This window comes from Halichoerus grypus, chromosome 2 (genome assembly GCF_964656455.1).
Source record: "Halichoerus grypus chromosome 2, mHalGry1.hap1.1, whole genome shotgun sequence".
In the NCBI taxonomy this organism is placed as follows: domain Eukaryota; kingdom Metazoa; phylum Chordata; class Mammalia; order Carnivora; family Phocidae; genus Halichoerus; species Halichoerus grypus.
Genome location: NC_135713.1, coordinates 93409824 through 93426565, shown reverse-complemented (window position 1 = coordinate 93426565; position 16742 = coordinate 93409824). Strand labels below are relative to the sequence as shown.

The window sequence follows — 16742 nt, the reverse complement described above, 5'->3', positions numbered from 1 at the left end:
CCCAGGACCCTGAGATCATGACCTGAGCTAAAGGCAGATGCTTAACCAAGTGAGCCACCCAAGTGCCCCTAGAGTTGATTCTTTAAAATATTTTTAATTCTTCCATCAAAGGATCAAAAGAAAAGAGTAGAAACCTGAGATTTTGAACTTTACAAGATCCGAAAAATTGTATTCTGTTCCAAAATTTGCCCTTGTTTGTTTTAATTTTAAATGTTTTAAATTATTAGCCAGGTAAGTTATGTATTTTTCTTTCTATATATGGCAGCAAAATTAACATTTCAAGAAGATGCATCCTATTTATACTGTGGTTTTGTGTATCCCTTTGAACGCCAGTGGTAAGCCTGGACTGGCCTAGTCACCAAGCCCAGAACACACCTTTGCGCCCTTCTTCCTGCATGTCTGCTCAGGTCTCTCTCCATGCCCAAAATGTCCTCCCCACTCTTTCCATTCACCTACCCGTAAGTCCCCGATCAGGAAGCACAGTTTAATTTCTATCGAATCTCTCCTATGAAGTCCTCCCTGATGACCCCCATTCAGATGCTCCCTCCTCCAAACTTCTTCTTTCTATTCCACCCACGTGACCTTGAATGATGGCCTGTGTTGTTTTATCTAGAATGCACGTACCCTTCTCCACCTGCAAGCATTCCCTGAGTTCTATGCTAGACACTGAGGTGGACTAATGGCTCAACATACTTTTTGTCCTGCTCCTGACCACTCACACTGCTACCAGTACTATTTCTCCTTCCTAAATGATTTTCAGCCTGGGGGTCATGGAATAAACACAAGTCCTTCTAGGGGATGTGTGAGAGCCACGGATGTGGGGAAAGGACTTTTCTAAACCATACACTTGGCCTGGCTCCCTCCCCATTCCCAATCCCCAGGGAATCTGAATTAAAGACCACTCCCACCACACTAGGTATTCTTTGAGAGACCCTATCTCACCTAGCCTCAGGTCTCCTCAGGGGACCTCAGCAGACCGTTGTCTCAAATAAAAGAGTCATCATGCTTACTAATTCTTGTTGCCAAGAAGACAAATGATCTCTCCTGGGCAGGTGACCTCACCTAGCGACACCCTGATGATCACAACCTGCCACAGGCCCTAATCACGCCACTCCTTCCGGGATTCACAGACATGAACTCCGTACTGCACACAGGGTGCTCCTGGAGACTGGCCTGTCAGCACGCCCCACCACTCAGGCTGCTGCATTACCTGTGGACCTGAGAGGCGCCTTCTAACAGCAAACATGACACCAAAGTGGGGTTTTAAAGTGGTTCCTGGGGCGCCTGGGTGGCACAGTTGGTTGGGGGGGTCGACTCTTGGTTTTGGCTCGGGTCATGATCTCAGGGTCATGAGATCGAGCCCCTCTTCAGGCTCCACACTTAGCGCAGAGTCTCTATGTCTCCCTCTGCTCCTCCCGGGCTCGTTTACAGGTGCGCACTCTTTCTCTCTCGAGCTCTTCCAAATAAATAAATAAATAAATAGAATCTTTAAAAAAAATAAAGTGGCTCCGTAAAGCTGGCATTCTCAGTCCAAACACAGCACTCCCTTCTCCCTCAGCCCCATTCTTTTACACTTTTGACTAATTTGTATGTGTCTGTCAGAATATGTCACGATCACAAGCTGCTTTGAGGACAGAGATACCAGCTTTTTTCTCTTTTTTTTGGTATTCTCCACAGCCACGGATGTCATTTTTAATGTGTGTTCAAATTTTTGAGACAATCCTTATTTTTTAAAAATCCGCACAAGTGGGGCGTCTGGGTGGCTCAGGTAGTTGGGCGTCTGCCTTCGGCTAAGGTCATGATCTCCAGGTCCTGGGATCGAGCCCCTCATCGGGCTCCCGGCTGGCTTAGCAGGGGGTCTGCTTCTCCCTCTCCCTCTGCCGCTCCCCCGGCTTGTATGCAGTCTCTCTCTCTCAAATGAATAAATAAAATCTTTAAAAATAAATAAGTAAAAATCCACACAAGTAAGAAAGTAATCTGGGATGGAAATGATAAAAGAAAAAAATCACCGTACTTGGAACAGTTATCTTAGAGGAGGTTGATAGCTGTGGCCCATACTGTGAGAGAAAAATAGAAAAGAGATCACAGAGATTACAGTTGGTTCAAAGTGAAAACTGCCGGGAAGAAATAAATGTGTGGTGCCAATAATCTCTGAAATATTTTCTGATTAAGAAAACATGAAAAAAAAGCCCCACAAGGTTAAAGGTTGCTCTGTACGAAGGAACAAACCTGGAAGGCAGAATTTCTGTATGCCACGCTTTGTTGGTGCTTTGTACCTACTGCCAAAGTCAGCGAGAGAGGCAACTGGGGTTTTTCCAAATATATTTATATTATTGTTTTTAGGCCTGGACGGGGGGAGGCGGGGGGTTCATGCTTTTGAAAGCAGAGTCTATGCAGCCTGTCTGAGGCCAAGCACAGCAGGGCCATCTCCCGCTAGAGCTCGGGCCCTGGTTCCCCGACCCTGGCGGACCAGCAAGTCTCCAGAACCGGGGAGGGAAGGGTCAGGAATCTGTCCTAGGCTAGCAGAGGGCTTCAGACCAAGGTAGAGAACCACAGCATTGCTGTATAAAGCCTGAGTGGAGAGGAACCTGGGACAGGACACAAACAAAAGCTAGCCCGGGAACTCTCCACATTTCAAGTAAATGCCCCTTTTCAAATATATTCCACACGCAGGCGCAGCAGTTACCACTGCCTCCAGGAGAACCCCACGTGTGCGAGGAAAATGGGGAAGAAGCAGACGTTTGGGTTCTTTCGTAGGGAAAAGTTAGCCGTGTGAACACATTTTGGCTATTGTTTTCTTAAACTCCTCCGGAATAAATCCCCACGTTCACATTCTGGAAGATGCGAATATAAACAATACACAGCTTTTGTTGTTCAACTGAACATACTGGTCCCTCCTCTGAAACCTAAATTTGTATCTTCCATCTTATTATTACTGACATAGATTAAAAAAAAATTCCAGACCAAAAATACTTGCAATCCAATCTACTTTCTGGTGATTCATAAACTACTAATTCCTAAACCACTTCATCCCCTCTTTCATCCTCCAACTACCGACTGCGTCTTTGCCCCCACAGCTTGCGGTGACCTATCTCAGCCCCCTCCTCCTGCCGACGCTGGTCCCCACATGACTGCTTCCATACAGAATCTGCTTTCACCTTGCTCTCTCCTCCACAGCCGGCTGTCCTCCTAACACTCCTCTCCCCTTCCCAGGGAGCTTTGCCTCCAAAGAGTTTGGAGAAGTGAACAACAGAAGAAATGGACCCATCTTAAATGTGGCCTCTAAAATGGAATGAAAAACAGGACGAGAAAGTCAACCCAAACCAATTGGAAAGCTTCTTGCAATATTGTCAATAATTATGCTCAGTTCATTATGTGTCTTCCGTTACTCATAAACCCCCAGAATTATGAAAATAAAGATCATTTCATGTTTCTCATGATAAAAAATTCAAAATGTCAATAATGCAATATTGTATAATGGCAAATAATAAGCAATATAATAAAACTTTGGAGATTTATCTGATAAACTTAGGGAATGAGAAGCATCTTTGCCTTAGAGCTTATGGATTCAATGGTTTGTCACAGAGAATACCAACACAAGATTGTCCTGGAGGCCTTTAAACTGTATTGGTCATCATTTTCTCTCAATATACTAATGAACAAATCTGTATGATTACTACTATTAATAATAATATTTTAAGGTGATTCAACGTAATTTCAGTATGGACATTAACATATAAAGTCTGAAGAGGTAAAATGGATTAATGACTTCTGGCTGGGGGAAGGATCAATCTAGTCTTCCTAGTTTTTTTGTTTTTGTTTTTAAGATTTTATTTATTTATTTGAGAGAGAGAGAGAAAGAGCGCACGAGCAGGGGGAGGGGCAGAGGGAGAAGCAGACTCCCCGCTGGGCAGGGAGCCCGATGTGGGGCTCAATCCCAGGACCCCGGGATCATGACCTGAGCCAAAGGAAGAAGCTCAACCCACTGAGCCACCCAGGTGCCCCATTTCTGCACATTTCTAAATATTATCGCAGAGCTGCAGCCCAGTCTCAAGTGGACTATGGATCTCATAGTGGATCAAGTGGACACATGGGCTCTCTGGCCACGCTTCCGGCTCTCTGCAAATGCATCCCGCCAGCAGCAGAAAGGATGCCTCCATCAAAGGCCATCACCAGCACTGACAAAAGGTATTTAAACACAGAGTGACAGAACGATGAACTCTCCTGTAACAAGAACTCTTAGAGATAACCGGTCCAAGCTCTCCTGCGTATTTCTTCAATCTGCCCTTTCATCACCATCAATTTCCCCCACTGCCTTCACCCAGCCCCTCCTTAGCTTCCTACTCCCTTCACTGCTGCAGCCTCCTAAAAGGTCTGCCTGCCTCCAACTACGCTCCACACCCACCCTAAAGTGAAAATCTGATCCTGCTTAAAACCTGTCAATGCCTCCCTACAGCTTTCACTGTCCCTTGGAGATTCCTTCCGGTGCGCACGCAGGCTCTCCCGCCATGCTCTCCAGCCTCCCATCTGATCATCCCCCTTCCTGCACTCAGGGCTCCAGCCCGAGCCTCCTACAGAGCTGCTCTCTTCCCTCTGCCCCTGTTTATGTTCCCCTCTCACAGTGGAGAATGCTGTCCAATCCCTTTCCCAACTGCACACTATTTATCTGGCCAACTCATTCCCAACCCATAAATCTCAGAAAACCTCCCCAGACCCCTGGGCTCTGGGAGGCACTCCTACTACGTGCACATAATACTCTGGGCTACACCCAAACACGCTCCCCTGGCATCATAATCATTCATTTGCTTGTCTGCCTCACTAGGCTGTGAGTTTGCCAAGGGCTGGAACTATGTCTTGTTTATCTTTCAATCTACAAATGAGAGACTGAGTGAATAAATGAATGATCAGCCAACCCGCATTTAACAGATCATGAAACTGAGGCTACCGTCTACATAACCAACTGGCAGGAAAGCTGGGACTTAAACTCTGATCATATCCTATCAGAGAAGGACTCAAAGGGTTATCTTTGTATACAAATAGCAGAATATTATGTTTATAATGGGACAGGCAATATTTGTTAACAACATGAATAATCACACATTGTAAAAAGAGTGACATTAAACTACCAAGGTTGTAATTATATGTAATAAGGGCATGGAGAGCAGAATAATTTAAATTTTTCTTATTAGCTTTTTTCAAGAGTCTGTTCCTAGAAATGGGCACATTTTCCTGAAATGAAAACATCCAGATGAGGTTAAACTTCAAACCCAGCTGGTTTCTGGTATGTATATATATATATACACACACAGTTGATCCTTGAACAACACAGTTTTGAACTTCTGGGTCCACTTACATGCAGATTTTTTCCAATAAATACCATATAGTATAGTACTGTAAATGCACTTTGTCTTATGATTTTCTTAATAATATTTGCTTTTCTCTACCTTATTTTATTTCAAGAATATAGTATACAGTACAAATAACATACAAAATATGGGTTAATCAACTGTTTATGTTATTGGTAAGGCTTCTGGTCAACAATAGGCTAGTAGCAGTTAAGTTTTTGGGGAGTCAAAAGTTCTGTGTGGATTTTCAGCTGCCAGAGGGCTTAGTGCCCTTAGTCCCCACATTATTCAAGCACCACTTGTATATGTATACATATATATGTATTGTACTCCTGCATATATGTATATTATATATACAGCTATTTAAATAATTATTATGTATACAATAAGTATATATACATTCCTTGTTAGGTGAATTCCCGAGGTTTGAATAAGTTACCTTAGATCTGAGGTTCTCAAATTTTTGTATACAAAAGAATCACCTAAGTTATTTTTTAAAAATAAGGATTCCTAGACCCAGACCTCAGGATTTCAGATTCAGTAAGTCTATAATAGAGTCTAAGAAGGTGCATTTTTAAAAATTGAGGTGAAAATCACATAACATAAAATTAACCATTTTAGGGTGTCCAATTCATAAAAAAGAAAAACAAAGCTGGAGGCTTCCCAATTCCAGATTTCAAGTTATATTACAAAGCTATAGTGAACAAGACAGTATGGTAGTGGCACAAAAACAGACACATATATCAATAGAACAGAACAGAAAACCCAGAAATGAAACTACCATTATATGGTTAATTAATCTTCAACAAAGCAGAAAAGAATATCCAGCTGGAAAAAGATGATCTCTTCAACAAATGGTGTTGGGAAAACTGGACAGCAACATGCAAAATAAAGAAACTGGATGACTTTCCTACGCAATACACAAAAATAAATTCAAAATGGATTAAAGACCTAAATGTGAGACCTGAAACATAAAAATCCTGCAAGAAAACACAGGCAGTAACTTCTTTGACATTGACCATAGCAATTTCTTTCTAGATACAGCTCCTGAGGCAAGGGAAACAAAAGCAAAAGTAAACTATTGGGACTTCATCAAAATAAAAAGCTTCTGCAAAGCAAAGGAAACAATTGAAAAATTAAGAGACAACCTACTGAATTGGAGAAGATATTTGCAAATGACATATCTGGTAAAGGGTTAGTATTCAAAATATATGAAGAACTTATAAAACTCAACACCCTAAAAATGAATAATCTAATTTAAAAAAATAGGCAGAAGACAGGGACGCCTGGGTGGCTCCATTGGTTAAGGGTCTGCCTTCATCTCGGGTCATGATTCCAGGGTCCTGGGATCGAGCCCCATATTGGGCTTCCCCCTCATCAGGGAGTCTGCTTCTCCCTCTCCCTCCACTGCTCCCTCCCCCCCATTCATGCTCTCTCCCTCTCCCTCTCTCTCTGTCTCAAACGTACAAAAAATAAATAAAATGAAATAAAATATGCTAAGCCATATGAAACATTAAAGATGTTTAGCTAAGAAAAATAATAAAGTGTCCATTTCAGCAACATTTTAGTATATTCACAATGTCATGCAGCCATGTCCTTATAGAGACTGCATATATAGTTTTTAACAAACTCCCCACTGCTGCACGTGGTCCCCAGGTGACAAACTCAGAATAACCACCTCAAATTTTCAGATAATGATGACAGAGAATGAGAAGCCTCATGGATCGCCCTCAGATTATAAAAGGAGATTTAAAAAAAAAAAAGTCAGCTTTCCCAAACATCTAATCCTAAAAAACATATGCCTTTGCCTCTCCCTTTCATGAAATGAAGCTAGTTTATTTCAGGGCTTCTTATACTAATGGATCCAACATGTTTAGATGTACCCAGTACTTTTATGCCTACAAAGTAGGGCAGTGCTAAGTGAAGTCAAGTGAGAAAAGTGGAAGAAATGAATCACTGCTCTAAAATCAGCCAGATCCAGGCCCTGTTTCCTTGGGTTTTAGTCACATTATTATAGCACATTATTAAATTCTACTTCAGGCAATGAAACTGTCAATGAACACAGAAAAAGTCTCTGGAGGAAGAACTGTAACCAGGTTTCTCCTTATAGCTAAACTCTCATCTATATGTAAGTGAAACCGGCTATTCTGATAAGAGTTGATATAAATATGTAATAGCTGCATAAAGCTGTTGAGATCAATTACAGTTTTCTCTTCAAGGTTTTAGAATCAGCTTTCCTAGTTTTAATTCATGATCTAGTTGCTCCAGAGTTGACTCTGATTTTAGCTCATTTTACTCAAGGTCAGACTTCAGTGAAGATTCCTGGAGTCTGGCAACTATAAAGATCAGCATGGTGACAGGCGCCCCGGTTAAAATGGTATCTTCCCATTAGCCACCAATGCTGCTTCTCTTGAGGGATATCCTACTAAAATAACACAGACATAGAATATGATGAATAAGATGCTGTGATGAGTTAGAATAAGATGAAAACTCATCACAATGTGAAAAACCAGGACTGAATGACAACCTATAATACCCAAGAGAATCTTGGAGAAATGTCTGTAAGCGGTAAGGCCAAAGAAGCTGGACTGAAGAAACAAGGGCTGGCAACTCCCATTTCCCTCATGATACAGAGCCACCCCACCCACCTGAAAAGAAGCAGGACGGCAGCCTGGGATGGGACAGTGCTAATTTTTGAAATGACCAGAGAATTATATTACCTTCCCCCCCTTTCTATATGCGGTTAGAGATCACATCTCCCAGAAAACAATGAGTAAGAAAAGAAAAGGGTCTGACAGTGGGGCACACTGTATCCTGGGAAATGCCCCCGAAGTAAAGCCCTGAAGGTATGGAGATAGGAAGAGTCTGGTAGCTGTGCATGCTGGGGTTCTTCTAGCATTTCCAAGAATCAGGTAGTCAAAAAGGAGGAAAATGTCAAGTATGTCAATCAGAGTCACTGGAGTGTAGAACACTCAATGCCTAAGGCCACTGGGAACTGAAGAAGCCATGCACATCAACCTGACCTCAAACGACAGGTTTGGGAAGAAATTAACCAGGGAACCGTGATCAGAGGTCAAGAGATGGCCATGTACTCTGTGTGGACAGATCCGTCATTGCTTATACTCAGAGGAAGAATATATAGCTGATAATGATTTATAATGAAAATGAAGATTTTAGCAGAGGCCTCTTCAGAAAGATTCAGGAGAAGCACAGGTTCTATGAACAGAAATGTAGAAAGCCAGAAGTAGAGATAAGGGACAATGGGATGAGCTAAAAAGGAAAAGATGAGATGCAAAAGCCCAGTTGATTATGGCTAATAGGTATCGACCTCAAGTAGATCTGTACTTAAATTCTGGCTCTTCCATTTGTCAGTCCATTCGGGCTGCTCTAACAAAATACCACCAACTGGGTGGCTTATAAACAACAGAAATTTATTTCTCAGTTCTGGAAGCTGGGAAGACCAAGATCGAGCACCCATGTGGTCACCTTCTGGTGAGGGCCCGCTTGCTGGTTCACAGCCGGTGTCTTCTTGCTGTGTCCTCACATGGAGGAAGATGCTAGGGATCTCTCTGGAGTGATTTCTACAAAAGCACGAATCCCATTAACGAGGACTCTACTTCGTAACCTAATCACCTCCCAAAGGCCCACCTTCTAACCACCACATGCGTATTGTGGATGGACACATTTAGACCATCAGAGTAGCCTTGGGCAAATCACATAACCTCTTTAAAGTTCTGGTTTCTTCACTTATAAAATGGGGATAAAGAAACCTATTTCACAAGGCCGCTTCGAGCTCTAATGCTAACAACATGACCAATAATGAGAAAGTATAGGGAAGGCTCTAGAACAGGGCCTGGGTATGCAGTAAATACTTAACAAGCAGTAGTCATTATTATTATTATTATTACTAACAAGCGTAGAAGAAAAGGGAACTGACTGAGGCAAAGGAAGGATTGCAAGAAAGTAAAAATACAATCAATAATAATCAACACTGGAGATCCTAAAGAACATAAGCCAAGTTGCAAAAATGTCTAACTGATAATGCAGAGGAGATCCAGAAGACTGAGAAAAAGGACAGAGAACTGAAAATAATGAGAGAGAAGCTGAATCAGCGATTCAACCTATTAATTAAAGCTATTTTTGAGAAATAAATCGAGCAGAACTAAAGCAATAAGCTAAAATATGTACAAGGAAAACTTCCAGAGTAAAAAATAATCTCAGCAGGCAGATCAAAGGGCTCATATAGATGAGGCAAAATTAATTTTCAAATATTTTAAAGACCTACACTTAGATATAACTCAGCAAAAAATTTAAACTATGGAGATAATTAAAAAAGAAAAATCCTCCAAAAAAGGTCCCAGGGACCAGCTCAACCAGAAAGATCCTTCAAACAATCTGTAAACTGTTCCAGAGCATAAAAAAAAGAAGGAAAAGCCATCCCAACTATTTTATGAAGTGAGTATAACCAAGACAACAGACCTGACAGGGAGAAAAGGAGCCACCAATCCCACTTTCACTTCTGAGTCGAGGCAAAAGTCCTAAATAAAACCCTAGCAAACGGAATTCAGTAGTATAAAAAATATATATACACATGATCAAATTGGATTTAGCCCAACAAAGGAAAGATGGTCCCAGATTAATGTACCTATTAATATATCATAGTGTTAGACCATAAGGCAGCCTTATTGTAAGGTAATCCCCATTACCTCAATGCGAAGCTTCAAAAATTATTTTTGACAACTTGAACAAATAATACATTATGGATGTTTATGAAACAGTCAACTATTTAAAATATGGTTATATAAACACATTTGAACTCATATAATAAAAGATCTTAAAATATTGCTTCCTTCCAACTCTCACATATCATGAAAACCTATTACTGCACCTCTTCCCATGCATGCTTGACAGCAATAACCATTGTCACGGGAAGAACTCTGAGATATTTAACAGTTTTCCAGAGGTACCATGTTCATTTCTGCCTGAGCACTTCACAGTCTACATAGGGTACATTTTCCTTTCAGGAAATCATTTATCCTTAAATTGCAAAATTGTGATCTCTACAACAAAGGCCTGCTTTATAAACTTACAACTTCCAATTCTTGCAACTGTGAGGTCATTTCCCAGGAATAAGTACTAAATCAGTATTAAATGTCTTGGCCTCTTTTTTTATTGATTCTTTCTAGTGACCTCTATAAGCATTCGATTCCAGACCTGATTAAATTGCTTTACCAGGCTGTTCAAAATAAAGTAAATTGAGAAGACTCTCAGAATATGAGAGATCTTGTAAGGACTCAAGCATAAGATGTCTCCATTTCTTCAGAAGAGGGGAACTTTGCGGGGTTGGAGGGGGACACGTTATCTTACATTCAACCCGTTTCACAGCAGGGCATGCTTAGAAAATTGGAGTGTTTGTATCACAGTGAAGCAACTAAACAACGCTGCTCAGGGTGAATGCCTCTCCTGGCTATGCCAGGCTCCTCAACAGATCAATATGGCAGCAAACCACGGGGAAAGCTCTGCTATATCATAAGGTCCAATAAGAACATCCAGGTCATCATCGGCATCATCTCAGAAGATGGCACTGGAACCAGAAAAGTTGCTGCCTGGCTCTGCCTGGCTGTGTGGCCTTAGGCAGGTTACTTAGCCTCTTTGTGCTGCAGTTCGCACATCTGCACGATGGGATAATAGTAGTCCTCAGATATTATCGTGAGAATTAACTGAGCTAAGTCATGTAAAGCACTTTGAATTCTACCCTACGCAGAGTAAGTATTCAATAAGTGCTAAATTCAATAACAATGCCTAATTAAAAGCAAAACAAAACTACTCCTTTTTTTAAGATATTATTTATTTATTTGAGAGAGAGAGAGCGCGAGCGAGAGAGAGCACGCGAGCGAGAGAGAGCACAAGCAGGGGGAGTAGCAGAGGGAGAAGCAAGACTCTCCCCTGAGCAGGGAGCCCAACTCAGGACTCGATCCCAGGACCCTGGCTCATGACCTGAGCCAAAGGCAGACGCTTAACCGGCCACCAGGCACCCCAAAACAAAACTACTCTTAAAAAACACAAGCTATGAGTAGAATACCCAGATTAATTCCTCAAAACGTCACCACACATGCCTCACATTGTCACTTTACAGTAAAATTCACCGAAGACAAGTCCTGTCCTCACCCTTGGAGTTTCCAATCCAATTTTTAAGTTTTAGCCAATGATCGCCAGGGATTTGAGAAAGCTTTTTCATGAAAGACAGGCCAAAAAAGATACAAATGACCTTAGAAGGAAGAGAGGCAATGTTGGGAGTATAAGCGAGCTTAAAAGTAAAGGTATGGGCTCACACATATACACACATACAAGTACACATATGTGTATACACATATCTACATACACACTCACACCGACATACAGTTAATAGCTAAGAGCACAGGCTTTGGAGAATGAATAATTAAAAAATACGGTAGTTAAAATGAATTTAATAGAAAAGATTACAAAATAATGATAAGGAAATTTCCCAAATAGTAGAAGAAAAATAAACAGGAGAGGAAAAAAACTAAGGAAATCAGAGGATAATCCACTATCCAAATAACAGAAGTTCTGTAAAGAGAGAATAGGAGAAAGGTAGGATGGAGGGCCAAACAATTCTGAAATAAATAATACAAGAAAGCTTCCCATTAAAAAAAGCATCCTCGGGCGCCTGGGTGGCTCAGTCGTTAAGCGTCTGCCTTCGGCTCAGGTCATGATCCCAGGGTCCTGGGATCGAGTCCCACATCGGGCTCCCTGCTCTGCGGGAGGCCTGCTTCTCTCTCTCCCACTCCCCCTGCTTGTGTTCCTGCTCTCGCTATGTCTCTCTCTGTCAAATAAATAAATAAAATCTTTAAAAAAAAAAAAAAAAAAGCATCCTCATTTTTAGATACAAAGTGGTCTCAGAGTACTCAGCATAATGAGTAAACCAAGATCTACACCCATAGCCCATCGCAGGGACGTTTTAGCAAACTACGTCTAATCAGACGGAAGAAAAATTGTGTGTATAACAGATGAGGAATCAGAAGGGCACTGCCATAATGAAAACTATTTTCAAAAACTTTCTTTCCTCCTTCTTTTCTGTTTTTTCTCTAATCGATGTGTATGAATTTTATTGTCAGAAAACAATCCTAATGCAAAAAAATCTATGCTTGGCCACTCTAGCCTAGATTTAAATGTCACCATTTCTCCTTTGTCTTCTTAATGTCAGATTTCTGTCTCTACACTGATAGGAAACTGCTCTCGTCAGCACAAGTCCTACTCACAGAGGACACCTGGGCCACAGAGACAGCGGAGAACAAGCCACTCTAGGAATTCACTGCCCTGCTGCCCTGCTATGAGTGATGTCCGCTCATACTCACTTGGGTCGTGAGAGCTGGTTTTCAAGCATTCTGCCAGAATATTTTGATATCTGAAGGAAGAGAGGGAAGGCCCATAATTCTTTTCCTTAGACACATTTTTCTATCCATTATTATCATGTCTCTGCTCACACAGTTAACATTTATTTTAATAAGGAACTGCTAAATGCTCCAATTTGTCTTCATTCCATGTATTGAATACCACGTCCTAGGCTTTGCCAAGAGATGATTTTCCTATTGACAGACTTACCTGTGGAGAAGATGAACACTGTGTTGTTCCAGAGCCCGTGGCTTTTTAAGGCTGCCGTGACATTTCCCACTGCTTCATCCATAAGAGACACCATTCCTGCATAGTAGTGCCTATTCTTATCTTGGATAAAGTTGTATGGTTTCAGGTATTCCTCGGGGACCTGAAGGGGCTCGTGGACAGACTGAAGAGCAAGGTAGAGAAACAGAGGCTGGAAAGAGAGTTTGTGCAAATCAGTTAAGAGGGTATGGAAGTATTAAATACAGAGAGAGAGGTCCAGATTTATCAGTTAATAAAAGTAATATCAAGACAAGCCACAGAATGGCTTGAAAATATTTGTAAATCATTTGTCTGACAAGGGACTTGTATCCAGAATACACAAAGAACTCTTCCAACTCAATAACGAAAGACAATTAACCCAATTACAAGATGGGAAAATAATTTGAACAGACATTTCTTCAAAGAAGATATACAAATGGCCAAAAAGCTCATGAAAAGATACTCAAAAGATGCCTAGGGCTGTAGGGAGCTGGGGCGGAAGAGGAATGGTGAATGATTGCTAATAGGCACACAGTTTCTTTTGGGGGTGATGAAAATGTTTTAAATTTAGACTGTGATGATGGTTGCACACCTCTGTGAATTTACTATTGAATTGTATACTTTAATTGGGTGAATTTTATGGCATGTGAACTGGGAGCATCAATAAAGATATTAAAAATGTAACAAAAGACACAAGACGAAAAACTAAAAAGAAAAGCTTGAGTTCTAAAATGGCCTAGAAGGCTCTGATCCAAACAAATAATAATAATACCAATAATAACAACTATATATTGAATGTTGTTTATGTGCTAGATACTATGATATTGATTTGCATATTCTGTCTCATATAATACTCAAATCCAGCCTGCTACACCCATTTCACAGATAAGTTAACTGGGTCTTAGAAAGGTTATAGGATTTGTCCACGTTCATATTAATTGCAGAGCAATCTCCTATTGGAAACTCCACCATTATGGTGCAGTACCAATAGATGCTTTAGCTTTTTGCTTTTGCTAAAAAGAAAGTTCCCACACTTTCGGAGAGAGTTCAGGGTTTTTCATAGGAGAAAACAAGTGAACACCATGCCTTGCTAGTCTTTGATCGAGGACCAAACATAATCCCAATTTAATTCCTGGAAACTAAGGAGTGTGATACGCTGATTCTATTTTACCTTTTACACCAATTTATAGCATTTAACATTAGGGGTATTCCAGGTCAGCCTCTCCTTTTTTAATGAGCCTTTCTGAAAGCACTCTCTTCATTGCGCTCCTACAGAATTCCTTAATGAGTTGAAAACCCTCAAAGAGACAACAACGGTTCAATCCAAGAATAACAATACAATTCTGTTAAAGTATTTGAGGCATTTAAATCTCATAAAGGAATGGGGGAAAAGTTAGAAAGAGGACTGCGGGGGGGGGGGGGGGGGGGGGGGGGAGGGGTGGTGGCTCATATTTCATTCTTCATTATTGTTGATAATTTTTTTAAAATTCTGTATCATACACCTTGCTAGATAGAGTAAGGAATATACATAGAGAGAGCTTAAAAAGATACCCAAAAGATTATTTTTAGTTCAGATCTTTAGAACTTGGAAACACTTTTTCCCAAAAATCAAAATGATAAAAATAGCTGTTAAATATCAAAGTCATCACTTTAAAACCTATTTTACGAAGGAGGTTAGGTGATGGAATGATAACTAGAACCTAGGCTTCATTTGTACATCCTGTCCACAGGAAAGCATCCCAAATTGCAACTCCAAAGGTCAGTACTACAATCTTTGACACTGCTTTAGCTCTGCCTCCACTTCACTTCAACACACACCCTCTCTACTCCAGCCACACACAGAGCAAAACTTCTGAGCTCCCCCAGACCACAGTGCAGGGAACCCCACCCAGCACATGCCCTGCCGCCGTGCTGAGGAAGGAGCCTGGGCTGAGACGCCTTGGGGCGGTGGGGGGGGATGGATGTGCAGGGGCATCGGTGGCCCGGCGGTGAGTGTGAGGGTCTGCTGTGGGAGGAGCCATTCGGGTCTTCAGCAGTAGATCAAACCAAAAACCCCCCGCCGCCACCCCCACCCCCTCCCACCGACTAGCCACTGTCTGGATGGGGACAGGATTAAGTATCGGAAGGCTACCACAATTTGCAGCCCACATAAAGTTTTTTAAATCAGGAAATATCACATAAAACTCTCCAGTTTTTAAAAAAATTTTCTTGAAGAATCAGAACTCCGACAACTCCATGCCCATATTCCATCGGGTAACAAATGGCTGCAGCATGAAATAGAGGCCTCACTCTCAAGTGCTCTCCAATTTCTAGAGCCTCCTTACTGTTCTACCTGAGAGGCTTCACTTATTTAGGTCAGCAGCCTGGCCCCTGTAAACACGAGTTTGTGACCCTGGTCTGGCTTCTCTGGGCAGGGGTGGAGGAGTGAGAGAAGGAGCTCACTGCTTCAGGAGAAGATGCGCTCATCCAGGTCATTAGCAGCAACGTGGCAAAGCACGCGGTGAAGGAGAGAAAGGAGAAAGAGGGCAGGTTATTCCCAGCCCACACGTGATCTCTAGAGGTGATGGCCAGGGAGGGTGGTGTGGGAGAGTTCTCAGACCATCATTAGAGAGTCTTACAAATATTCAGTATGGGGGCTCCTGGGTGCCTCAATCATTAAGCGTCTGCCTTGGTTCAGGTCATGATCTCAGGTTCCTGGGATCAAGTCCAGCATTGGGCTCCCTGCTAGCAGAAAGCCTGCTTCTCTCTCTCCCTCTGCTGCTCCCCCTGCTTGTGTGCTCACATACTCTCTCTCTCTCTCATTCTGTGTATCAAATAAATAAATAAAATCTTTAAAAAAAAAAAAACACAAATATTCAGTTTGGAAATCATTCTACTCACTTTGTTAAATACAGAAAAACATTACCTGAAAACCTTTCCCATAATTATTCTGTAGGGGGCTAAAGACATGACCATTACTCTTGAGGGGTCAAAGTTATAAAACTGTAGCAATTCCCCCATTTTTCCAGGGGTCAGACTCCTTTAGGTTCAAACAGAAGGAGCACAGCTGAGAAGAGGGAGTGAAAAGCACCTCTGAGGGATGAGGACTGTGACTGTCTCAGGCCAGGCAAGGGCCTCGCACTGCTGCCAACCACATCCTAGAAACTTACAAGTAAAGATAAAGGTGTTCCTCGAACAAAACAAGCTATCTTTTTTTTCCCCATGTCACCAGCAGTAATCGAGGGCCATGCAGTGTATGGGTGGACAGACACACACATCAATACATCTCTGGCTCACCAGAAAGAGGCAGAATGATGTATAGTGCAGCCCGTTTAATAAGGTGAGGCCCAAAGCAACACAACTGAGAGTATTTCCATCCGATATTGTAAAAGGAAAGTTTCAACACTCACAAGGTAAACTTTATCGATGAAACAACTCATTTCCCACAGCGCTAGGTATAAAACATTTCAATACTATTTTTAAATGAAAAAAAAAATTAGCAGGGTATTGTTCTTTGTACTACCTGGTGGCCTAGGGGAAAGAATACTTAACTAGGGCTCTGAGGTTCTCTAACTACAATCGGGACCCTGCCTGCAACCACTTGCTGTAAGACACCCCCCCCCCCCCCCCCCCGCCAAGCCCCAGGGAACAGACATGGTCAATCTCCCCACACCTGCCTACATGGGGTCAACTCACTATTAGCCTAAAGCAAGTGGCCGCCATCCTGGGACAGACTCAGTATTACTATGCTGTCTACTG

The 16742-nt window shown here is 41.8% G+C and overlaps 1 protein-coding gene across 1 annotated transcript in view; it reads right to left on the bottom strand.

Moving 5' to 3' along the window:
• ARSB (arylsulfatase B) overlaps positions 1-16742 on the bottom strand; it is a 159527-nt gene that overhangs the window by 116684 nt on the left and 26101 nt on the right. The window contains exon 4 of the mRNA XM_036106526.2: positions 12969-13176. Within this exon, the coding sequence (XP_035962419.1) occupies positions 12969-13176 (208 nt within the window). The remainder of the gene's footprint in view (positions 1-12968; positions 13177-16742) is intronic.